General features: G+C 42.4%; 1 protein-coding gene across 2 annotated transcripts in view; it reads right to left on the minus strand.

Annotated features, from left to right (window-relative positions):
- The window catches only part of BAHD1 (bromo adjacent homology domain containing 1), a 99097-nt gene that overhangs the window by 42464 nt on the left and 30308 nt on the right, over window positions 1–26325 (minus strand). For both annotated transcript variants that reach the window (XM_072986272.2, XM_072986273.2), the window contains exon 2: window positions 1071–2714. In XM_072986272.2, coding sequence (XP_072842373.2) covers window positions 1071–2697 — 1627 coding nt within the window. In that variant the 5' untranslated portion in view covers window positions 2698–2714. The remainder of the gene's footprint in view (window positions 1–1070; window positions 2715–26325) is intronic.

A 26325-nucleotide genomic window follows, 5' to 3' on the forward strand; every position in this document is an offset into this window, starting at 1 on the left:
TGCCATGCATGTACTCTTAAGCTAGATATCTATAGCTATGAGCTGGTTAGTCAGCTCCCATTTCCCCTGAGGTCTCCCATGCACTATGCCCTTCTGGTGTTCACTATGTGCAATACTGATGTAAAATGGGAACAAGACAAGGGCAAGACAAACCCATAAGTTGGATTCACCATTTAAATAAGACAAAACATAAACAGAAGTTTCCACAGTTCGAGGTATACATCGTCTCCTCACGAAGCTCTTCTCAAGAAACTGAGGCCAAATTCATGCACCAAGTGTCCTTTGAGATTGGAAACCTTCTACCTCACATGGCAAATGACAAGCTACAGTCAATTACAAATGGGTCTGTAAAGGGGGAAAAGGTCCCTCCAACTATCCACAAATAAAACTTACAGCCTACATTCTGAACACCGCAAGCACACAGAGATCAAGCTCAACACCTCTAGAAAAAATGTACATTCATGGTCACCTGAACAATTCTTGGAGTTGGCACTTTAATAAAATGTAACCTTTTCCCAATCTTTATTAATGGGCAGCCCTTATTGTTGAAAGACAAGTATGTGCTTTGGGAAGCACATTCCACAAAGGTGAAGGGTTTGTGTGCACCACTTCCTGCTTCCAACTTCTATACACTCTATATGGGGAAACAGCATGCATACAGAATTCATTGGAACTCATTCTCCCCCAGCAAGTTTTTGCAACTCTCATGGTGCAGCAGAGTATTCTTCTAATGGTTTGAAGCAGCAGCATAGTGATGACATGGAGATGAGGGTGCTGCTATACATTTTGCAAGTTTGAGTCCTTCTCGTCCCATAATTCAGTCTAGGAGGTTTCCATCAAATGATGGGACTCAGAACTCTTGAATTCCAAAAATCCCCTTCCTATCGAGCATAGTATCCTCACATGCAGTCAACAACCACTACCTGGCTCTCAACCAGCATTATTAAGTGCTGTCAAAAATGGAACTGTTTTGCTTGTTAAAGTCTCCAGTACGGCAAGCATTAGTGGCCATTAAAACAAACAAACAAACAAACAAATGGTGCTGGGGTAAAAACTGTTACAAGACTTACCTGCTGCAAAAGGCATCTTATAAGGGTAGCTGTTCCGCCCTGTATGCACATTCCCAATCCTGCTTTCTGGTACACGCATAACTCCACAGAGGCTGTAGCTGTTAATTGCTGGACCTTCCCCACAACAGTACGGAGAGCTGCACCAATGAAATGGCTGAAATGACGGGTCCGAGGTTAAGGAGTCTGGAGACACCAAAAGCCCCTCGCAACCTGTCACTTGTGACAGTTCATCCTTCGGGTAAACAGAGCAATGAGTGTAACTATTGTATCCGCTTTGGCCATAATAAACATAAAATCCGTTCAATGGGGTCAAGTCCGACGATTCATAGAGACAGCCACAATCTGGATGGTTTCCCGGTACAGGCAAAGGAGGGAACTGAGGTACTGGGAAGGAAGGTTGATGAAATTCCTGCTTGGGGGTGGGAGATTTCTCTCCAGGCCTTCCATATTCAGGCTTCATAGAAGCTTGCCCACCCATCAACAAAGGCAGCCGGTGACAAAAGCCTTCCATGCCTTCACAAGAATTAGGTAAGGGTTCGTAATTGATAGATTCCGTTCTCCCATATATCCTTGGAGAATCCTGATGGATGACTTTTCTAAATGCCCCTTCAGTGACACCTTGCCAGCTATGCTGACCCTCAGTATTTATAGTGGCCACCTCCTTTTTGGATTTAACACAGTTTTTCCCATTGGCTTTGGCCCACTTGAGCTTTGATCTGGAACGGTGGCTCTCAGGCTTGCTGTCTCCAGTCGATTTACTCCTTGGCTTTAGCGGTTGGTCTTTCTCGTGGGTCAGTTTCATAAACGCTGCGGCGTTGAGACTGGCCAATCTCTTTGGAGCGGGGTGATAGGAAATCCCACTGTCTTCCCGCCTTTTTCCTTCGAAGACATCGTCCAATGACTGATCAAAAGCAGCAGACTTCTGACCTGATTTAGTTTGGTGCTTTCCCTTCACCATTTTAGAACTCGACTTTTCCATCAAGGGCAAAGTGCCCTGAGATTTGCAACATGTGCTATTAGTGCAACCTCCACTGACTTTGAGAGAATCTTTACGAAAACGCCTACCAGACAGCAAGCCATCATCCCGTTCAAAAAGCAGGTTGTTGACTGCCTCTGCATTTAAGGAGGCGAGCCTTCGTTTCCTGGGTTCTGAATGAGAGGTATGGTATCCCTCTTGCTCAGCACCTAGACAGGATACTGAATATTTTCCTCCAGAGGAATCTGGCTTCCCTGCACCCACCACCTGAACAGTTTCTGGAAAGCAGGCAGATTTGAATTCATCCACACAACAGGTGAAACCTCTTTTCATCCCATTTTGTGTCTCCTGTGACAGTGACCCAGCAACATCCTCCAGTCTAGTGAGGAGCACAGTGCATGTTTTTTTATCCACAGATGAGCTGAGACGTTTCCTCAATGGGTATGTCTTTCTGAGTTCCTGTGAATTCTTGCTTTTATTCACGCCTGCAAATCTACTCTGGCAGTTCTGCCCCTCAGTGCCATTTCCTTGCTCACTATCCTCCACCTCAGTCCTATCCATTCTCTCACCGTCAACTGGTGACAAAGCTTGGCCAGCCGAACCAGCTGAGCGTTTCAGAAGTAAGATCTGCTTCTTTCGGGCATGCGTCATAGGATCAATGTCCACCCCTGAGAACAAAGAAGAACATGTCTTAATATTGCTGTTACAGACATGCATCCACACACCATCCCCCAACAGATTCCTGGGACGTACGCCTGGAACATGCACTTTGTATAAAATGGGAGAAAGAAATAGCTTTTTTAAAAAAACATTGAGAAGTGGCTTTCTTGCAAACCAGAGAGCTTGAGAATTGTAGACAATGCTAAAGGGCCCACCCTCCATACTACTAAACCATACCCCTTCTTTTTACTCAGCTAACAAGCTACTTAAAGTACCAGACAGTGAAACAGCAGAAATTGTTTGTAGCTTCTCTGAGAAGAACTACCTGCTTGAAAGAGTCAGCCTTTCACCATCCCCCCATGAAAACTGGGGCATTCCCACTTTTGTGTTTTCAGATGGGGGGGGGAGAGGGAGAGAGGGAGAGAGAGGGAGAGATTTATCACTGTACATTTTTATATGTTAATAATCATTTGGCTCACTGACAGAAGCAACTATTTTGTGGCAATCTACTTACACATTTTAATCTGACATTTGGGAATGGATATACTGAAGTGTGCCGTTTTAATTCATGTTTAATAAATGGTGTTTTTAAAAAAATAGAATTTGGAATATACATGAGGTTTAAAAATGCATAAAACGAATAAGGAGAGGAGCCATGAGCTGGACAGACACTGAAACAAACTACAACACGCTAACTGAAGGCCCTGGATATTAAGAGATTTAGGCGGTAGTAGAAAGACCTGCCCAGAGTGCTGGAACAACAGAGGCAAATATAAGGCGCTCATCTGCAAGAGTTTGTCATCAACTCAGAGGATAGCTGTACAGGAGAAATGATGGCAGATTTGGAAATAGCAGGTTCACTGCATCACACTGCGCTGCGCCACATTTGTTCAATCACTTACGGGATTTATACCTCACTGTTCTCCCACAGAACAAGGTAGTCCACTCTAACATTAAGTACAATATTTGTACAATATTAGCAGAAAACAAGACTGGGTATTCAAGCAGAACTAAATTAAAAGCCCAGTTTTTAAAACTAAAGTTTAAAACCACATTCCTAAGAAAAGCAGCAAGAAAAAAGTATTTCTCCCTTTCTGCTTGTCACCTGTTCCTGTGTTTCTCTCTGTGTCTCTCTCTGTGTGTGTGTCTCTGTGGCACAATTCTGAATAGGAAAGGAACATACACAGTACCATTCCATTAGTACTCTTGATACCACATGTTCCAGATACTGCTGTCACTTAAAAAAGCAGGACACACACACCCCTTCCCGATGCTGTGGTGGCAATGTAATTTGCAATTTGGTCTTTATTTCTGCCCCACACATCTATCAAGTGAATGCTGGAATACAGACCTTAAATCTTCAAGAAGGAAGAAATAGGCATGACGCAGCTCAAACTTTCTCTTTCTATTTCTAATGAACAGATTACATCTTACTACCACTGTGGCCAAGGAATGTCAGTTTCTGTTAAAGTTTCTTTTCCCTCGGAAAAGATAAGGCCTCTATCCAGGAAGAAACAGCCCAGGGAGGCTGAAAGGATCGATATATATATATATTTAGACTGCCCTGAAGGAGTCAACAGCAACAGAACCAAAACTTTCTTTCACATGGCAGAATTATTTGGAATAACCCCTAGGGCCAGGCCAGTGATGAGGTGCGCAATTTCATTTTCGGTTCTTTCAGGACGTGCCTTTTTTGTTTCCATGTTTTTCATGCACAGTTCCTCTTGTTTAACAGAGAAGAGACCACATCTTTCTGGCTACTTCATTTCATTTTTTCCTATTCATGTTTTTTGGCACTAGTACAAACAAGCCCAAAATAACAACCCCCAAAAAACAGAAGCAAATCAACAGAGACTCAGTCTACTCATAAAGCTGGCAACAGTACAACCGACAAAAGCTACCACACGGCTCACACATCCCAAATGCCAACATATATATACCTTTAACCAAAATAAGTGCACAGTAAATTATTCAAATAACTATTCTTAATATTCACTCAAACAGAAAAACGAATCCCCCAACTATACAGGGGCAAAAGGGAAAAATAAAACATGCAGAGCTTCCTCTCCCCAAAACTAAGAAAAACATGTGAGCAAAAATAAAGGCAAAAACTTCCATCAAAACACCCGGAAACAAAAATAACTAGAATATGGAGAATTTTCTCCCTCAGCTATCACTTTATATCTTCCTTCTCTTCTCTTCTTTCCTTTTTTTTAGTACAACATAACAGCAGGCAGGTATCCCCAAATCCCCAAGAAATGGGTCCTCCCCCCCACAAAAAAAAAAAAAGGGAGAAAGGAAAGTATCTAGAGGCACAGGCAGATGGGGCAGAAAGGAAAAGCAAGATGGAGGGCACCAGGACTTTGCACACACACTGAGTAGTGTTAAAATGCAAACGTCTCATCTCTATTAGCAAGCCTCTTTTGGCTTGCAAAAGAGGCTTGCTAATAGCAATGGCTGAAACTTTCTGATATTAAAGGTGCCCACCCATCCCAAGGCACCCAAAGGCTTTCCCAGACTAAAGGGAATCTGTAGGGACCCTTGGAACCCTAGCAAGAGTGACATCATCAGTCTTACAAGTGTGAAGCTGCACCAACAGGATTCTGACCATTGTTTCCCTGAAATGTTTCCCTGCCCCCTTTTTCTGGACCAGTGTCACCAAAATGATATTTAGCAAGCTTTGCCCATGCTGAAAACTTACTGGAATGCAATTTGCTCCCCCCCCCCCCAATGTGTGTGAGGTACAATACACCATGATTAGCAGACGACAAACATGCCCCCTAGAGTTGCCCACGCCTGCTATACACACACAACTGTAACTGTAAAATATTATTATCTCTCCTACTAAAAATAGTTTGAGAGAAGCATGCTAAGAACTGCAACAATCTACTTGACTAACGTAATGAACACAATCCAATACCTGATCACAACAAGAAAACCTGTACTTCCCAGCCAATTTCCAAGTGATTAGTACAATGTAAACAAACACAAGCAAAATTCATAAATCTATCTGATTAAATTTGACCAGAACCTTCATGCTTTTAGGATGAATCTATATGTGGCAGCTTCTTCTAATACCTGGGAAAAGTCAGTTGTCACACAATATCTTATACTGTATAACACAAGTGTTGAAGATAAAACATTGTGATTTATCAGTAAAGCATGAAACACCTAGACCAGTGGTTCTTAACCTTTTTGAAAGAAACGCCCCCTTGAGCCATTGAGGAAGTTATCATCGCCCCCCTCCCCGCGGTGATTATTTATTTATTTATTTATTTATTTATTTATTTATTTATTTATTTATTTATTTATTTATTTATTTATTTATTCATTTATTTATTTATTCATTTATTCATTCATTTATTTATTTATGACACTTAAATCCAATGACCCCTGAAAACAAAAGTCAATTCCAAGAAAATGAAATGCCCCCCAAAAGTAACATTTAATGATTTAGTTGCAAGCGAATTTTAAGACGCAAAAAGAAATATAAAAAGGGCATTAAAACAAACCACAATGCAGGAACTAAAAATTTCAAGACAAAAACTCTGAAACTAAATTAAGATAGGAGGAAATATATATATTCATGCACACTGTAAAAAGGCTGCAGCCATCTTAGCAGGTTTTGCTTGCTCCAGCGCCCCCCTACCGCCCCCCTTCTGCTCCAGCACCCCCACGCCGCCCCTTTTCGTTCTACCGCCCCCCTGAAAAATGAAATTGCCCCCTGGGGAGCATTATCACCCACGTTAAGAACCACTGACCTAGACCATTAATCAAGATATGTTCAAATGTGAACAGTTTGGGGGCTCCAGCCATTGTTGTTACCATGTGCTGTAAGTCACCTCTGACCTATGTAGTTGTAAAGGTGTTTACAGGGGTGTATTAGTTTGTGCAAGCATTATAGGTGAAAACAAAATAAAAATAAAAAGTAACGAGATTGTATTGCCTCCTCTCATGTCTGATGAAGTGGACTTGTCCACAAAAGCTCACAGTAAAACATATGTAAGTTAGTCTTTAAGGCGCCACCATGTTTTTGCCTTTTGTAACTTTTTATTTTTATCTTGTTTTCACCTATAACTCGTGACTTATAGTGACTATGACCGAGTGTCCTGTCCTGAACAGCCCTGCTCAGCACTTGCAAAATCAAGCCTGCCGCTTCCTTTATGAAGTCAATCCATTTCATATTTGGGTCTTTCTTTTCCTCCTAGGGACGTGGTGGCGCTGTGGGCTAAACCGCAGAAGCCTGTGCTGCAGGGTCAGAAGACCAAGCAGTCGTAAGATCGAACCCACGTGACGGAGTGAGCTCCCATTGCTTGTCCCAGCTCCCGCCAACCTAGCGGTTCGAAAGCATGCAAATGCAAGTAGATAAATAGGTACCATCTCGGTGGGAAGGTAAACAGCGTTCTGTGTCTAAATCACACTGGCCACGTGACCACGGAAAGATTGTCTTCGGACAAACGCTGGCTCTATGGCTTGAAGAGCAGGATGAGTGACGCCCCCTAGAGTCGGACACGACTGGACAAAAAAATTGTCAAGGGAACCTTTACCTTTACCTTTTTTACCTTTTTCCTCCTGCCTTCAACTTTTCCCAGCACTTTATATTTTCCAGTGTGTCTTGCCTTCTCATTATGTGCCCAAAGTATGACAGTCACAATTTCTTCATTTTTGCCTCCAGAGACAATTCAAGCTTGATTTGATCTAAAACCCATTTGTTTGTCTTTTTTGGCAGTCCAAAAAGACACCACAGTACCTGGAAACCACCACACCATACTCCCATTTTTGGATTATTACAGCAGCAAATAAAGTATTGTTCTCACGTCCAGAGCTCTCACTCAATTTTTCCCTCCATAAAAATACCCAAGTCATTAAGGTTTTTAATACAAAGATCCTTCCTCATCTCCTCTGCGGAGCTGATGAATGGGATCTCCTCTGATACTGAAAGTGCTCCAGCCCAATTTCAACCTTGCCAGCTGTGCTCCCAATGCAGCTTTCCTACTTTAAACTCGACAGTGTCCCTCAATAGTGAGGAACTCGATGGCTACTTTAAAGTTTTGACTTGGACTTGCATTCTTAAGCTGATCCTAGCCTGCATCCAATGGCAACATCATAAATTCTTAGGCAACATACATCCCTGCAAGAGTTTATTCTGTCAGACTCTCTCCTAGCTATGCATGGATGTTTGGATTTGACTCTAAAACTGATACAATCAGGCCAAGACTTTGCGATATTTAATTCCAAAAAAAAGCCAGTTCTTCTCACCATCTTCTCTGGGCATTTCCTTATGAAACCCATTTCACTGCCTTATTTGATGGGCCTTCGCTTCATCGTTATTGTTATGTGATAAGCTAAATGTTGTGATTTCACAACTATTAAGTGGCCAACAGATTAGCATAGCTTTACCTGGAAAGACTCCTCACCTATGTAATATCCGAGAGATGGAAGGCAGAGCACATTCTTCCATTTTGCAATTTCCGTGCTGGAGTTCAACAACCACTCCTTTTTGTGGCCACTCCATGCAACCAATCCTTCAATCCTATTCTACCACAAAACAAATCCCAACACAATTGCCAGATGTGGCTACATTTCTATGAGTATCAAGAGAAGGCGCAGTGCTGATGCTGCTAGAATGTTTCTGGGGTTTCCATGGTTCAATTTTAACACTGTTGTTTTAGTCTACTAAAGATGTATGATTTCTTTTATTCATTTTTAACTGTTAAACTACAAATGAAGAACTGATCGCAAATAAACGAGAACAAGAAAATAGAGACGTATCTTTTTAAATGCATGTTTTTGCAAGTAATTTTTAAAGGGTTGCAACAATCTTTCTTCACAATAGTAGCAAAAATATACCTCCTGTGCACACACAGAGATTCCTACAGACAGTTCACACAACACCCCCCTCAGTCTAAACTGCACAGAACTTTAAACAAGCAGTTTCCTTGCCTTGCAACATATAGTTATGAATAAGGAGTGTTTCTGAACTTGGCAGACTCCTTGCTGAGATACATAGAATTGCTCCATTCATCAGAAAGAATGGCATCACAAAGAAAAACCAGTAAGGTCCCTGCTGATGAAGCTCTTCAGGCAGATAAAAAATGCAAGAACATGTGGAGTAAGCACCTTTCCCACTTCTCGTTAAAAACTGTAGCTGTGAACATATGGGTACTTTGAATCCCTGTGAGTGCACATCTCATCCTAGCAATTATACTGCTCTCAAGCAATCATGCTGCACATAAATTATGGGATATGCTGAACTATTATCAAAACTCAGGGTTTCCCTTTGCTGGAGTATTTAATTTCACAACCATGAGCCAAGCATGTTAGAATACAGGGAGAAGTTGCAGCCTCACCACCTGTAGAAGCTTCCAACTACACATCTGCATCCTTCCTTTGGAACTCACTTTTACTGCATGCATTTAAATCTTTCAGAGCACTGCACTGCTTGTCCATCATAATTTGTTGCCAAGTAAGCAGTACCGCAAATTGCTGGAAAAGGGCACATAACCAACATGGACAATAGTGTATTTTCTCTGATGCTATAAAATACTCACAAATTTCAACCAGAATGAAACTGTCCCTTAAGTTTAACAATATTCAGCAAACTTTGCACTGGAGCAGCAGAGGGACAATTATGAGTTATAATGGATTTTCATGAGACTGAACAACTTGTTTCCTTGGCGAGAACTCATTTCATTGTCCAGAAATCAGTGTTTTGTTGCTGAGAAATCAATTCCTGACCTTGTCAGTTTTAAAAAATCAGATGATGTGAAAGACCTCTGCTGTCTATTAGAAGGGAACCTCCAGCTTGCTGGCAGTATCAGTCTGGCCACAAAAGGATCTGGGGCACGCTTTTCCCCTCACTAACTCCATCTACTCTTACCTTTGACAAGAGCACTCAGACAAGAAAGGGCTGTAGCACACACACCCCTTTCTTCCAAATAAATGGAGCATGGGGCTGGTCAAGGAAAGGAGGAAATCCTTATTATTTCCCAAACCAGAAGAAGTCCTTCAACCTCCAATGGGACAATAAAAGGGTGCAGGAAGGGTCCTTTCCTCTGCAGAGAGAGGGGCTGGAGAGGGGCCAGACTGACTTCACAGAAGGAGTTTTGGAGGCAGCTATGTAAGCATAGCAGGCAAAATCCAAAGAAACAAAACAAAAAAAAGGTGACCACTTAAAGACTATTATATTTTAATGAAAGCTTTCATGGAAATGTTTACTTCATCAGACAAACAGAAACATAATGAAATGTTGAATGAAATATCAGTTTCACAAATAGAACATTCTAAATATTCATTGGTTCTTGGATGTATGGTATATCTACATGCAGTAATTTATGCCTATGTTATTTTAGGGTACTGTTGTAAACATTCATCCAGGAGACAGAAAACAGATACTAGGCCCAAGCAAAGATGAGGGGGAAGAGAGAAGAGAGAGAGAAAGAGTGGGTGGGGTGGAAGACTAGGGATTCAGATAAAACTCGGGGGGGGGGGATATATAAAAGTAAATATAAAAGTGAAAGAAGATAGCAGAGGAATCATGAATAAAGTAACAGTGGTATTTACATTACATTTGATAACAGCTTAAGAAACCTACAGTAGGCTTATATTCAATCCATGTATATGGGTGACCATGATGTGCATACATTTTATTCCAGCTGTTTCCCTTTGTATTCTCAATTTGTAATTATTCTGTTCTAAAATAGTGACTTTCAACCATTTCAATCGATCAGGACACTCTGTAGAAGATCTGTTTTCTTTCCTTGGATTTTGCCTGATATTCATGGAAGGAGTGGGACTCGTGTAGAGCTTCCCTGATATAAACTAGCCCACTGATTCTGGTCTAGGAATAAGTGAGCCCTTGAGAAAGTATCCCCCACCAGGTTGAGGAAAAATATTTTCTGGCAGTAGTCAGGCCCTGTAAAGGTTGTTACAATTTTCTGCTTGTTCATTAACTGGAAAATTTTAACAAATAAAAAGTAAATATGCAAATTAGCCTCCTTAGCCACATTCCTCACTGTTATAGCACTGGCTCCTTGGGAGTACAGTATGGTCTTTGGCCTGCCAGCAAAATAGCCCAAGATTGTCTACCTTTGGGCTAGACCAGGGGTGTCCAACCTTTCACCTTCCCTGGGCCACTTTAGAAGATAAAAATTTGATTTGGGCCACACATAAATTTGGTTTGGGCCGCACATAAATTTGGTTTGGGCCGCCTGGGGGGCAGCCCTAGCCGTCCTCCGCAGCCCCGCTCCAAGCGCGCTTACTGCCAGCTGCGGTCTCAGACAGCAGAGGCTGCCAGCTTCGACTCCGACGGCTTTATGGGGCCGGAAGGGGGTCCACCTATTGACGGGGATGGCGCAATGCAGTCACGCAGCCCCCCTGTCCCCTCCCACTCCTTCCTTCCTTCCCTCTCCCCCCCCCACCGTTGTGACGTGCCCCAGCTGCATTCTGGCCGCAAGCGCCGGCAGTGTAACTTGAAACTTTGGAATTTCTTTAAAAATAAAACATTGCACTGGGCCACATTATGAGCCAACCTGGGCCGCATGCGGCCCTCGGGCCACAGGTTGGACAAGCCTGGGCTAGACAATGAGTCTGACTTTATATAAACCAGCTTATTACACAAAAGTCCTAAGATTTGCATTGGGCATGGTCACTGCTAAATTCAGGCTGTTCCTTTCAAAACCTGCAAGACTATCTAAGTATGAAAAGCCTTAATGATCTTTTTATGGAAAATATGAAAGGTACAAATAGTGCTCAGAGAAATTATATATACATAATATGTATAGAATAAGACTGACATTGGAAATACTTGATAGTGGAAGAACTGTAATGCAAATGTTTTACTAACATGTTTTCCCCTTGGCTTGCACCAGTCTCAAAAGAACAAGACAGAACATATCTTCCAAAATTTAATAAGGATTTTTCACTTCCCTGAAAACCAAGGTGAAAGGAGGAGATCTTGATTCTTCTCATACATAACAATGTTGCATCAGCACTTCAATTTACTCTTTGTTGTTCTGGTTTTTTAAAAATTAAGATCTTCCTTCTAATCACAGCTGCAGCTTTTCAATGCCCCTTAAACTTTTCACTTCTCAGTATCACACTCATACATCTTGATTGAAAGAGAACTATTCCTTCTCCTGTTGCAGGTGCAATTTTAAAATCTGCAGCACTTTCCAGCTTCCTCTTTTCCATGGCAAAATTGAAATTTATTCAGTTGTTGAGCCGAGAAGTTTCCCCCTTTCTGTTCTTGCTAGGTTATGTGCTGGTTTGAATTTTAGAAATAGTGACAAACTGCAATGACTGCCTTCGCTGGGAAAAAGAAGCCACAGAATAATAACTGCTGTTAGTGCACTGCAAAATAAAAGCTGATTTAGAAAGGAGAAGAGGGTCTAATCTGGTGTGACCTGATGTCAGAGGTGTGAGAATCTCGAGTGGCTTCCCTTAGTAGAGACAATGTGGGTTGCTAGAAGAGGGAAGACGTAACAGCTGATTCAACATTGCTCACACTCAAGAAAAACAATTTTAGAATAATATTTTAGGATAAATGCCATCTGTCTGCCAGCTATTACTTCAACACTGATCATGTTCATGAAAATATGCAAATTATATTCAAAGGAATCTAGAAGATGCAGATTTTTAATCTGGTCCTGAAGATGTTACTCACTTTTGCTAAAGGAAAAGAGTGTACATCCATTTAAGGGGGAATGGGGTAAACCACTGGTTCTTAACCTTGGGTTACTCAGGAGTTTTGGACTGCAACTCCCAGAAGCCTTCACCACCAGCTGTCCTGACTGGGGTTTCTGGGAGTTGCAGTTCAAAAGCATCGGAGTAACAAAGGTTAAGAACCACTGGGGTAAACTACTTCAACAAGGAGGAGGAGAAAGGTGGAGAGGTTGTTTGGAAATTGCCCCCTCCTTTTTTTTTAAAAGGTGAATAAATCAAAGTGAGCAATCTGCACTTTCAAATTCCAAGTCAACCTCAACCCAGATTCCAAGCCCTGTGGGATGGACTTCCAGACTGAGTTAACTGAAATCAGGTCTCACCAACATCAATGGAGAAAATGAGCCAAGACTAAAGTACCATCTGCTTAAAAGGGGATTGAGGACAACTACCTTGTTCTAAATCCAAACAAATGCAAATACAGTGGTGCCCCGCTAGATGATAACCTCGCAAAACGCTTAGTTCACTAGACGATGAGGTTTTGCTATCGCTATAGCGCTTCGCAAAACGGTGTTTCCTATGGGCGATTTTCGCTGGACGATGTTTCGGACCGTGCTTCGCAAGATGTTTTTTTCCCCCGGGACCGATTTTCGCAAGACGACAATTTTGACAGCTGAGTCCGCGACTCACAAAACGGGTGTTTTCGGGACCTCTGCCAACGTCACCCTCAGCTACAACTGCTGCCCAGTAACCGTCTTGAAGAGTGGATGTGTCTTAGTCTGGTATCTCAGCTGTGACCACTCCGCCTCGGGTGACCCTGCCAGGGGTCCAGATTTGCTGGATATTAACTAAACAAACAACCCTACAGCTTCTTCCTTAATAGCTAGAAACCTGCTTAAGAGGCAGGACTGGAGAAAGCAGAATTGGTTAGCTCTGTGCCCCAAACCAATTTCTCTGCTTCCCAACTTGCTTCCTCACAGGCCTTCTTGGGAACTAAGATCAATTTCAAAGATCTTGCTGTTGGCACTTTCCCAGCAAAACAGAACATTTTCTGTAGCAGTACAATGCTATGACCTGAGAATGCTCTTCCTCTCCTACAACTGAAATTTGTCACACTTTGTCCTTCTCTTTCGTTATAAACTGAAGAAATTTATATTGACGGATTTTTAATGTACAACATCTAGTTTTATTACTGTATCTTTTGTGCTTTCTTTTTCTCTTGTGATTATTTTTAAAGAATGCTGTGTTTGTTATAGCATGCACTTTGCTATTACTTTTAGAATTCTATGGCCATACTCAATTCTGGGTACTTTCAGAACAAAGGGACAAAAGAAATCATCATGTGTCACCCTTAAATTTAAGCCCATGAAACTGAGCTGGAAGAAGGGAGCTACTCCACATCTCCTCACCATGGTAGCCTAGAAAGCCAATGGAAAATGCTGCATGGCGAGCAGGACAAAGCTGCTTAATTTAATGCATTGATGCAGAAGAAGAAGAGGAGGAGGAGGAAGAGGAGGAGGAGGAGAGAATTCCCAAAAAGACACTTCTCTGAACAGAAGAGCCCTTTGGCCAGAAGAAGGTAAATCTTTGAATCCAACACTATGTATGGATACAGATGCTGATACAGATATACAGATAGTTAGACAGAATAATAATCATGTGCAGTCAAGGCAATTCTGACTCATGGCTTTTCTAAGCAGAACATACTTGGGAGTGGTTTACCATTCTCTTCTTCTAGGGATGCCCTGGGACCGTGCAGCTTGCTCATGGTTACACATGCTGGGTTTACTCACAGGAATTGAGCTCTCAACTTCTTGCTTCACAGCCAGTTAACTAAACTATTGAGCTATCCAGACAGTTGTTACACACACACGTGTACGAAGTGAACCCAAATGGCTGCAGAATGCTGAGAACTGGGGTGGGGTGGATAAGTAAGGGAGAGGACAGCAAAAGGGATGGACTATCTTGACTTTGTGGCTGGCTAGCCCCCTGATCAGAAGCATTCCATACTACCTACAGCTTTTGTGAATTATAGCTGTTACACAGAAATGCAAGTGTCAGTGATACCTCTTATTGGACCACTAAAAAAATAAAACAAATAGCAAGCATTCATGGATGAAACTCACTTCTTCAGGATCTAAACACACCTCTTTCATGAATGGTGCAGAAACACACCTCCTTCATGAATGGTGCAGAAAAATTATCCAGAAATTGATGTTATGTATCTGGGAGAGGCAACCAGTTCTTCTTGTGAAGTTGAGGCTCTTACTGTCTCCATAGCAAGGTTTGGAATTTTTACACCCTGGCTCTTGAAACTAAAAGCCTGTGAATTACCCTGTGATCACAGTTATACAGCAACCCTACAAACTGCAATATGCCATCCTGTTAACAGAGGAACAGCCTTAACAATGCTCAGTGTTCTATATGCAATGCAATACTGCCTGTTGGGAGTTGCTTTTACCCGTTCCCCACCTTTGAACGCAGAGGGCTAACTCACACAAACATTATAAAAGGTTAGAATCTGATCATATAAATTGACTTCCTATACACCTCCACTGGCTATAACATAACAGTTGGACCTCTCTTCTTTTTCTCACCACTCCTTCCAAGTTTTGTAATGCCCAGGATGATGAAGAGATCTGAAAGACCTGAAAGCCTGTGGTTTTGTTTTGTTTTTAATATTCTGCTGGCCCAATACATGAATTGTCAAAGTCTACTTTTTTCTGACATCTGTTTCAGATGGGCTTCAAAAATTATCCTGGCCCTTACACTTTGTTGATCTTTTAGGTCATTTTGGCATTTCTGTTTTTATCATTCATAAATATATTGTGTTTTGCTAGTGAGTTTTTTTTAATGATATGAAAAAGCACTACACATTGTCAAAAAAACTTCCAAAGCAAACACACAGGGAGTGGTTACACATAACAGATCACAGTTTATGTTGTCCATCATTTGCTGCTTACAACACTCACTGCATAGCAGATGATCAAACATGCTGTGGCTTACATTCTCCAGTTCGGATGTGTTTCTGTTCCTCGCCTCTTATCTGTTCCTACTTCAGGATAGGCAGCTGCCAAAACAAGCCAGGAACAAGCCACAATTGCACATTCATACGTGACAACAAGCCATAGATGAAACAAGCCAGCGCTCGTAAGCTGCTCCCTCACTATTCAGATTGTAGTCTGTGGCTAGCTGACACACAACAAACCCCATGATGACATTAAATATGCGAGCACTGCCACAAAATTCAGTCTAAGGAAAAAAAATACCAAAAATACTGCCTCCAGTCTGTCAAGGCTCTACACAGCCTATAGATCTATAAAATTCACATCCATGTGCAGTGCAAAGAATAACTGAGGGAGGCAAGGATGGGCTCAAGAGAAGCATCAGGGCTTGGGTTTTGACAAATATTAACTAAGATAATACTTCAGTGACTTGTACGTACGGTCCTCTTTCTCTCACTTGCATTCTGTCAGACATATCTCTAGTGCCTTTATGCTTCTTTCTCCATTAACACAATATTTTTGGCATCATCATTTCGGAAAGAGAGGTTACTTACCTGTAGCTCTGGTTCTTCGAGTGGACATTTGTGAATTCACCCTAATGGGTTAATCTGTACCTGCACAGAGATCTCCAGAATATTCTAGAGCTCAAACACATGTTTGCCAGGACCGCCTCCCTAACACACGTGGTCCACCCATCCTGGAGATTGCCTCAGTTCCCAAACAGCCCGCCGCTGTATGAAATAAAGAGACATGACGGACAGAGGGGAGGACAGGAGGGAAGTGTGAATTCACAGATGACCACTAAAAGAACTAGAGTTACAGGTAAGTAAGTAACTCTTTCTTCTTTGTGGTCTCTGTGAACGCACACTAATGGGTGACTAACAAGCTTACCTGACGGGAGGAGGGACATCATGGAAGAACAGAAACCAATACCGCTCATCCGAAGGCAACATCCAACTTGGCCTGCACATCCAATAGATAGTGGGATGCAAAAGTTGACGGAATGGACCTAGTAGGAGCCTTGCCTATGTCAGCAACAGATACACCTTTGAGAAAGGCAGCAGAAGTAGCCACTGCTCTGGTCGAGTGTGCCTTAACGTCAGGAGGTAGTGGTTTCTTTGCAAATTCGTAAGCAAGACGTATGGTATGGACAATCCAACACGAGATAGTTTTGGGGGAAATCTGAGTTCCCCTATGTGGCGGATGTGTGGAAACAAACAGGCACCGTTCTTTTCACATAGAATGCTAGAGTTTTCCTGACATCCAAGAGATGGAGGGATCGCTCAAGATCTGTCGATGGCTGCAGGAAGAAGATAGATAAGATGATAGGCTAACGGACATGGAAATCAGAAACAACTTTAGGCAGGAAGGAAACATCGGGGTAGAGTGTGACTTTAGGTGAAATTGCAAGAATGGGGGATCCACTCGCAGAGCTGCGAGTTCAGATGCTCTACGTGCCCATGTGATAGCTACCAAGAACAAATGAGGTTGTGAGAGGTTTGGAGGGTGGTAGTGTAAGGCATTGGAGAACGGTATACAAAAACCATTGTGGCAGTGGAACATGCCTGGTCGGTCGCAAGTTAGCCACACCTTGTAGAAATTGTTTTAAGGTCGGATGTTTGAATAACAAGGCACCTGGGTTGGTATGCTACAATTGCTGGTAGGTAAAGCTTAAGCATAGGTAATGAAAGGTGACAGAAAAAGATAAGAAAGGAAAGCCAGTACTGTAGAAAATGTAGCTGGGTTTGTAGGAAGGTTCTTCTGCTGTGCAAATTTAAGAAATGCAGACCATTTATACTCATAAAGCTGTTAAGTAGAAGGTTTGCTCACATGAGCCAGAATAGTGTTTAGTGAGGGTAGATCCTCCAGGCTGTAAGGTGGAATGATTGGATGTCCGGATGGTAAGTCTGTCCCTGGTGTTGAGTGGGAGATGAACGGTGTCAGATGCCATTGAATGAAGCATGGTTAACCATGGCTGTCTTGGCCACCATGGGGTGATTGGCACGATCCTGCTGCAGCTTGACAATGGTTCGTAAGAGAAGAAGAACTGAAGGGAAAAGGTGTGAGGTCCACCTTGCCATGAGAGATTGCTAAGAGAGTCCAGTCCTATGCCCGCCCTGGAGAAATATCGGGCACATTTGGTGTTGTGTGTCGTGGCAAAGACATCTATTTTGGCAAGACCCCATCTATCACAGAGCTGGAGGAATATGGAATTGTCGAGAGACCATTCGTGTATCTGCAAGTGAAGACTGCTGAGAGTATCTGCGAGTTGGTTGTGTTGGGAGGGAATGTGGATAGCTATGGGAAAAACATGGAGGGCTAGGAACCATTCCCAAAACTGAATGGCAAGGTACAGGAGCTGTAGTGAATGTGTTCCACTTGTTGATATAGTAAAGCGCTGTGGTATTGTCTGTAGTCACCTGTACGGAGTTGCCGGTAATGAGAGGCTCAAAGGCGTGGAACGCTTTTTAGATCACCAGTAATTCCAGATTGTTGGTATGAAGAGTCTTCTCATAAGGAGACCAAGTGGGTCTGATGGCAATTTTAATTGTATTTTAATTATTTTATCTTTTACTGTGTTGAATTTTAATTATTTTAAGCCGCCCAGAGACCTCTGGGTAGTGTGGGCGGCATATAAATTGAATAAATAATAATAATAATAATAAATAAGTGGCATGAATGTGTAGGCCTCTGCAATGTGCACCCCAGCCGATAGGACTAGCATCGGTGGTCATTTGAGTTGTCAGTTGGAGTGGTGCAAAGGGTCTACCGAGAAAGAGGTTGGTCAGAGTAATCCACCATATCAATAGAGCTGCGAGTTCGGGAGTGACCTGTAGGACCTTGGTAGGTGGGTCAGAAAGAGGGTTGAAAAGGGAAGATACCATGCCTGTAAGGAGCACATCTTTAATCGGGTGTGCTGTATGACTGACATGGCCTAGAAGGCGTTGAGCCTGAACAGCAATTATGTGTAAGGCTGAAAATACTGGACGAGAGAGTGTATCTTCAGTGCTCTTTCTTGAGGGAGGAACACACGTGCGACCCGAGAATCTAGGATGGCGCCTATATAGGTTACTCTCTGTGAGGGAGTTAGGACGGATTTGTCCATGTTGACCCTGAGGCCCAGATCCACTAAGAGAGAAAGAGTGAAAGTGATGTCGCGCTGAGCTTGAGAGCGTGACGGGGATGCTAACAGCCAATCGTCGATGTATGGGAACACCAAGATTCTTAAGAGTGCGGACTTGGGCTGCCACAGGGGCCATGCACTTTGTAAATACCCGCGGTGCAGTGGAGAGGCCAAATGGTAGGGCTTTGAACTCGTAAGTAGTGTGGCCGTGAGAGAATCGTAGGAATTTGCGATGGTCCTATCTGAGTGAGATGTGGAAATAAGCATCGCTCAAGCCTATGAAAGTGAACCAGTCTCCTGCTTGAAGAAGAGGAAGAATACATTCTAATGTCATCATGAGAAAACGTCTCTGGAGGATAAAGCAGTTCAGGTCCCGAAGGTCGAGGATGGGCTGGAGACCTCAATCTCTTTCAGGAACAAGGAAATAACGGGAGAAGAAGCCTGGGTCGGTGTCCTGTGGGATGACTACCGAAATAGCATCCTTTGAGAGGAGTGACTGAATCTCTTGTTCCAGGGCATTTGATGATGTAGTTAGGACTACCCTGGGAGGTGGGAGGGACAGAAACTCTACTGCGTAACCAATGGATATTATAGACTGGACCCACAAATCAATGGTGACTGACGCCCAAGATGGAAAATGGGCTGCTAGGTGGGTGGTGGAGGATAGTTGGATACGAAGAGAGAGGATCTGGGTGATAGGGGAGTCAAAGATTCTGCTTGATTTTCTTATCAGGTCATCGGAAGGACTGTCGAGGATGCTGTCGCTGTGCGTGCTGTCGATTTTGGTATGAGGAAGATGATTGAGGTAGGTATCTTTGTTTTTCTGGAAAGGATTTGAATTGGTGGAAAGGATACGGGCAGCACCATTGATATCTTTGGGGCCTGTAGTACAGCTGAGTATTGTATGAACCGTCTTTCTCATCTTTTGTAGGTTATCTAATGATGCCATCAAAAGTTAAGTCCTCAATATGCATACAAGAGTCATTGGAACTGTGTGTTGAGCAGAGCCAAGCATATCTCCGTAGAGCTACAGCACTGGGCCTTCTCAGCGGTGGCTCCTCGCCTCAGGAACAACCTACCTCCGGAGATTCGCGTTGCCCCCTCACTGAGTATCTTTTAAAATCAACTAAAAACATGGATGTTTGGGCAGGCCTTCCCTCCAGTTAATCCCTGATGTTTTCCTTTCTTTTCTCCTCTTATTGTTCGTCTTCCATCTTGTTGAATTTGTTTATTATGTAATAATCCTTTTTGTATTTATCTCTGTATTTTATGTTGTAAGCCGCCTAGAGTGGTCGTAATTGACCAGATAGGCGGGATATAAATAAATAAGTAAGTAAGTAAGTAAGTAAGTAAGTAAGTAAGTAAGTAAGTAAGTAAGTAAGTAAGTAAGTAAGTAAGTAAGTAAGTAAGTAAGTAAGTAAGTAAGTAAATGTGAGGCTGCAAGGTTGTATTCTCCAGGGGCTGACTGCAAGGTTGGAAGGGCCTTGTTCCAAAGGAATCTATGATAGGCCCCCATCACTGCTATATAATTGGCAGCATGGAGAGCGAACTACGCCAGAGAGTAAACTCTGTGTCCAATAATGTCAAGTTTCCACCCTTCTTTATTGTTGGGAGTAGTGTTAGAATGAGTGTGTGACCTATTTTGTGTCGCATCCACAATTACAAAATTGGGAGGTGGATGTTTGGAGAGAAATTCAGTATTTTGGCCATGGGTCTTATAGAAGTTCTCGGCTCTTCAAGAGATTTGTGGTACACGATTGTTTAATCAATTTAAGAAGGATAGAATGAATCCCATATGGAGTGGAGGAGTTTGATCCTTGTTGATATCCTCATACACCTTGTCTGATTTTGATTGGATGGGTTGTTGCACATCAGATCCATGGCCCTCACAACACACATAACTAATTAAGAATATGAAGAAAAATCCTCCAATGGATATGGAGGATTGATAAGGGCCACATCCGAATCAGGTGTTGGGAGATTCAATATCAGAAAATTGTATAGGTGATGGTGAGGACCCCTGCCGATATGAAGAGGCCGGTGTATCTGGAAGAGCCTCTGGAGAGTGGCGTTTCAACGCTATGGTACTGTGCTTTAATGGTACCGATTGAGTAGACTGGTTTGATTTGTGACGCCTGTGAGGATTGGTGTTGTTTGTGGGTCCTGATGAAGACCTGGAATAAGTCGTAGTAACTTGTAGAGAGGATGATCGAGTATGGGAGAGCATGGCTGATTCAGCAGGTGGTACAGACACCTTAGTTGATGGTTGTGGTTTCTTCGGTATTGTAGACATGTGTACCAAGGCTGGCTGAGTCAAGGTAGCCTGACCATGGCGTCGTTTATAAGCCTTATGTATTTTCGGCACCGGGAAATGTGGAGAATGGATATCATTGATGACTGATAGTAAGACTGCCTCGGATGGTATCAAGGAGGTGATGGAGAGTCCGAAGAGTCGGACGAGTAATAGTACGCGTATCAAAGACGCTTGGGCTCGATATAATGCTCAGTATCAGAGTCTCAATAGCGGTATGAGCGATGTTGATACCGTTTGGGTGGAGGATCGTAATAGACTGGAGGCTCGTAGATAGTAGCTCTGGTGGTGTCGAGCCTGAGAGCCCTGCGATACTGGCATTCCCAAATGAGTCGGAGGCTATATGTGACCGGTATCGGAACGGCCGGTGTCTTGTACATGGTGGAGCTTCGCTTTCCTTTTACGTGAGGGCAATGGGTCAGGAAGCATCGATGCTGATACTGAGTCAGACTCACATACAGACACTGAGCAACCCAGAGATCTGGGGTTCAAACGGGCCGAATGCAGTAAAATGGTTACCTCAGCCAAGGTATCCACCCACGAAGGTGATTGGGCCAGTAGAGGAGAAGGTGGTTGGCTGGACAGAGATGGAATAGTGTCATGGTCAGAATCTAGTTGTATGGTGGGTTGATCTTGTGTGGCAGGCTGTGGAGCAGGAGGCTGAGACTCGATGGAAGATTTCTTTGATTTTTTTTGGTTTGGAAGCAACCAGTTTGAAATGACTTTTGGTGTCACGGTGGATTGGGATGTCGATCCCCTTTGATTTCGGTAGTAACGGAAAGTTAATGATAGAAGGTGCCGGAGGTGGTTGTGAAGCTTGTACCTCATCCATAGTAGCTGGTGGACGTAGGGATCGCTCCAGCAAAAAAGACTTAAGTCGCTGCTGATGAAGTTTGATGGCTTGTTTAGTGTATTTTTTACAAAAAGAGTAAGTAATGGTTGGTGAGATTCCTCCAAACAAAACAAACAAGAATCATGGTTGTCCGTGAGAGGCAGTTTGTTAGGACAAGAAATGCACCTCTTAAACAGTTGTGTGGGGGCCATAAAGGGTGGGAAAGGGGGAAAGGGGTGGGCCGGTAGGAAAAAATGGCATCAAGTCACTTAGAAATAAAAATGGAATCAAATCTCTTACAAATCTGATGGATTTAAAGTCTATTCTTCCATAGAATCAATTTGTTTTGTCATTTATTTCTCTAGTGAAAAGAATCAAGAAGTGTAAACCGACAGCTCTTCAAGAGAAGAGACCTCAGCGGCAGCAAAAAGAAACTGAGACACTCACCATGACAGGTGGTCCTGGCAAACGTGTGTTTGAGCTCTAGAATATTCTGGAGATCCCTGCGCAGGCACAGATTAACCCATTAGTGTGCATTCACAGAGACCACGAACAAGAACCATTAATTCATGGGAACACTAAATATATATCTAGGGCAGAGAATTAAAATTTTTGTTAGCAGATAAGACAGCACAGGTCTCTAGATATGACTACAGCATCTTCGCTTTAGTCCATTTCAAAGTTAGATTAGCATAGTTGAGTCAAGAACAGTTGAGTAAATAAAGCAACTCAACACAGTTAGAGGGGGAGGCTCAGAATACACAGAGTGGTTCTACTATAAAAGACTAATAACAAACACCACCACTCAATATTCTGACAGTTCTGTTTTGTCCAAGTTGTGACTGACATTCTTCCTGCTAGAAACATATGACCAGACTTGATGAAGTGGTACTGATGGAACTGCTGCCAGGGCTCCCTACTCCACAGACAGCGAATCTCTGATGCACTAAATCCAAGACAAGCTTCAAGTGACAAAAGTCTGTGATTCATAAATATTAATACACACAATTCAGACTTCCCATCAGTTGCACTAAAAAAGAGATTCTCCTCCTCCACTTAGAAGTTAGTTTCTCTTTTTATTTTTCATTCAAGCATTCTGAATAACAATCCCTGCACCTCCTACATGAGAACCACTCCACAGTGTCCTTCATGGGTGCAAAGGTTATAATGTAGTCACATCGTTTATGTGGAAGTTAGGAGTTGTATTTCAATTAGCAGAGGCCACAGGGAAACATACTCTGGGTACATCATGAGAAGGGAAGATTCACTGGGAAAAAAACAATAATGGACAACAATGCTAGGAAAGGTTAAGGGCTCAACCCTTCCCCTGCATCCCCTGAAAATTTATTCTAGACATTCAAAGGATACTCTAGAACAGCAATGGGATTGGGAAGTATTCAGGGAAGCTCTGGCAAAAATCGCATACACCTGGTTTTTCAGCATCAGGATACCAGAATCTTCTGGTTCAACCAGTTCTATTGGATGAGTGAGAAGTTGCTTCGGGACAGAGAAGGCGTCTGGACCCTGCTTTTTTATTTTTTGAGAATCCCACATGCCACAGCTTGAGTTCCACTGACATAAGGTTAGTTTCAAATGTAATAAAATATGTTGTATCTGCTTTACAGATAGGGAGACTTCAGAGCCCTCCTGCCTTTCAGATACAAGCCTGAACTGTATGACATTTTCATTTCCAAAATACCAACAACTCTTTCAATCAGCGGGACTGAAAACTAAATCAATAAGCATACAGTGGTGCCTCGCTAGATGATTGCCTCGTGAGACGAAAAACCCATGATTAGTTTTTGCGATCACTATGGTGCCTCATAAGACTTTTTTTTCTAAGACCGTGCTTCGCAAGACTTTTTTTTTAGACCGATGCTCTGCAAAATGTTTTTTTTTTTTAGACCGATGCATAGGGAACCTCCCAAAACGATTTTTTCACAAGACGACAATTTTTGCTAAACTAATTTAAATCGTTTTGTGAGGCACCACTGTATTTGGTAACTGAAAGAATTGTGAAACACCATTTAAGTGCAGATATTTCACCAGATAGCCTTAGGTGAGCCATTTTCTCTCAACCCATTACCTCTCTTCAGTATCTAAAACTACAGTATTTACAGCCTAATTCTATGCAGATCTATTGGGAAGCAGGTTCTAGCACACATGTGTCAAACCCAAGGCCCGTGGGCTGAATCTGGCCATTTCATGTGGCATTCGTAGTGCCACCTGCGACTGTGAAGCAAGCATACAATACGCAGGTGCTTACTCAGTCACCCATAATGCTCCGCAAGGATGCTGGCAATCCACCCAGCAGGACTTCCAATCCCAGCATTCCAAGCAGCAAACAGTCAGAAAGTGCAGCTGCTTGGGCAGCGTACAGCACCTTGGGAAACGTAGCCCTCGCTATTGGCCACTCCCATTCTTACAGCTCCTGGCAAGGACTCTTTGATGGCATTGCCTAGCAGACGCCATCTCCCTCTCCTCTTCCACATTGGCTATGGAAGCAAGTGAGAAGCCAGATGACAATGAGGGCAAGCGCGAGGGAAAGGTGGGAGAGTTCCATGAATAATTAACAAAACAAACATGGGTGGGGCTGTCGAGTGGGCGTCGATGGGTGGTTACTACTGTAAAATTCATTTTTCAATAAATTGTACAAGAGCTGTACACCTGAATATCTGCTTGCCGTTATTTCTAGACTTTGATCATAGACTTTTACTTTCAGAGCTACTTATTACTTACGTTATTACTAAAACCAGTAATAATCGTATGAGGAGGATTATATTTAATATGATAAAGAGTAGATACATTTATATAATCTTACAGTTACAACTGGCCCTTTGAGGGCAACCACAATGCCAATGCGGCCCAAGAGGAAATTGAGTTGGACACCTCTATTCTAGCACTTTTAACAAGGTTTATTCCTGTCCTGTGATGAATTAGGTTTTATTTTTGTGTTTATTTTTGTTACAGCTGTCAAGGTGGATAAAAATAAATGTAAATCACGATTTAAATTTAAAATGATTTATTTAAATCATCAAAAAATCTGATATTTTAAATTTAAATTATGATACACCCTGCCTCTAAGTCAACACAGTGGGGTCGATAAGTCAATACAGTGGACCCTCTACTTAAGGAATTAATCTGTACTGGAACAGTGGCTGTAAGTCGAAAAGTCTGTAGGTCGAGTCTCCATTGACCTACAATGCATTGAAAACTGATTAATTCGTAACTGGCTGTTTTTGTTCTGTTTTTGTTCCATTTTGTTTTTTTTCTGGTCTGTAGGTCGATTCTCTGGCTGCAAGTCGAACCTAAATTTTGCGGCCAAAGAAGTCTGTAACTCGAAAGATCTGTAAGTCGAGCCGCCTGTAAGTCGAGGGTCCACTATACCTTGCAGGAGAGTTTTAACCAAAGCAGAGAACAAATGTGAAGAGCTCTGAACATTAGCACTTTTTAAAAGTACTGCAGAAATGTTAATTATAAAGTGTGACAAAACATTGGGAACTGGCCAAATAAGAAGGGGACTGGACCCAATGGCCTTACAGGCCCCTTCTAACTCAATTATTCTATCCTTCTATGAAGAAGGATGGCACCTTTTTTGCTTTCCTTCTCTCATCTTATCACCTCCGATGTCATGCAGCAGCAGCTCTACACCATTGTCTGGAAATATAATATACTCAAAAGGTTCTACTTCAGTGGAATTGCACTAGATTTGAAGAGGCTACCAGTACAATGCTAAATGCTGCAAGAGAATCATCACATGCCCTTCTGGTGCTTTCAGTTGTCAAGACTGAAACTTGAGGAAACCCGTGAAAGTGGATTTTTTTTTAAATTGGCAAACAACCTTTCTCATAGGATTTTCTCTGGACTTTCTGGCAATCAGAAATTCAGCTCAGAAATGGTTGGCCATTTCACATAACCTTGTGTTTCACAGCATTATATGAAACTCAACAAGTTATTTTGACAACATCCAAAAACAATCTACATTTTAGACTGAATCTACCAACGTATAGAGTAAACCGAGGCTACTATACTTTGAATATGTCATGAAAAGACAAGACTTAAAGAGAATAATACTAAGCAAAGTGGAAGGCAGTGGGGGAAAAGGGAGATCTGAAATGAATTGACACAGAGGAACCATGATGACCCTTCCTTAGCTTGAAAGACCTGAACAGAGATTTTAATGCTAGGACATTTCAGAGGTCTTTAATTTATAGGACCCTGCTAAGTGGACAGGATACTGTAAAACAAATTTATGGAAGACATGAAAGGTGAACCTCCAAGTAATGTTGAGCTCATATGCTTCAGAATAGTTTAGTTGCTTTAAAAAAACACTGATTTCTGGCATTTAGTTATTAAAATAAAACGGAACTGAAAACCAGATCTGAATAAATCTCAATATATCTTATATAAAAGACAAGGCTTGCAATTCAAGAGAAGGTGGGGGATACAATTAAAACTGATGCTGAAATAGCAAATCCATCTCCCCAAACCATCCACAAACCACAAGTGAGGTAACATGTAATGGTAGATCATGGTGGAACAGATACAGTACTGGCAAATTGCAAGCTATGGACTACATGGAACCCCTTAGGATTCCCAGTGTGAACCTGCTGTCTCACCGTTCCCACCATCAATGGTCTGATTCAGTGTAAGGCTCCTTCTTATGTTCCCAACTGCTCTAATGAAA

This window comes from Pogona vitticeps, chromosome 1, assembly GCF_051106095.1.
Source record: "Pogona vitticeps strain Pit_001003342236 chromosome 1, PviZW2.1, whole genome shotgun sequence".
Classification (NCBI taxonomy): Eukaryota; Metazoa; Chordata; class Lepidosauria; order Squamata; family Agamidae; genus Pogona; species Pogona vitticeps.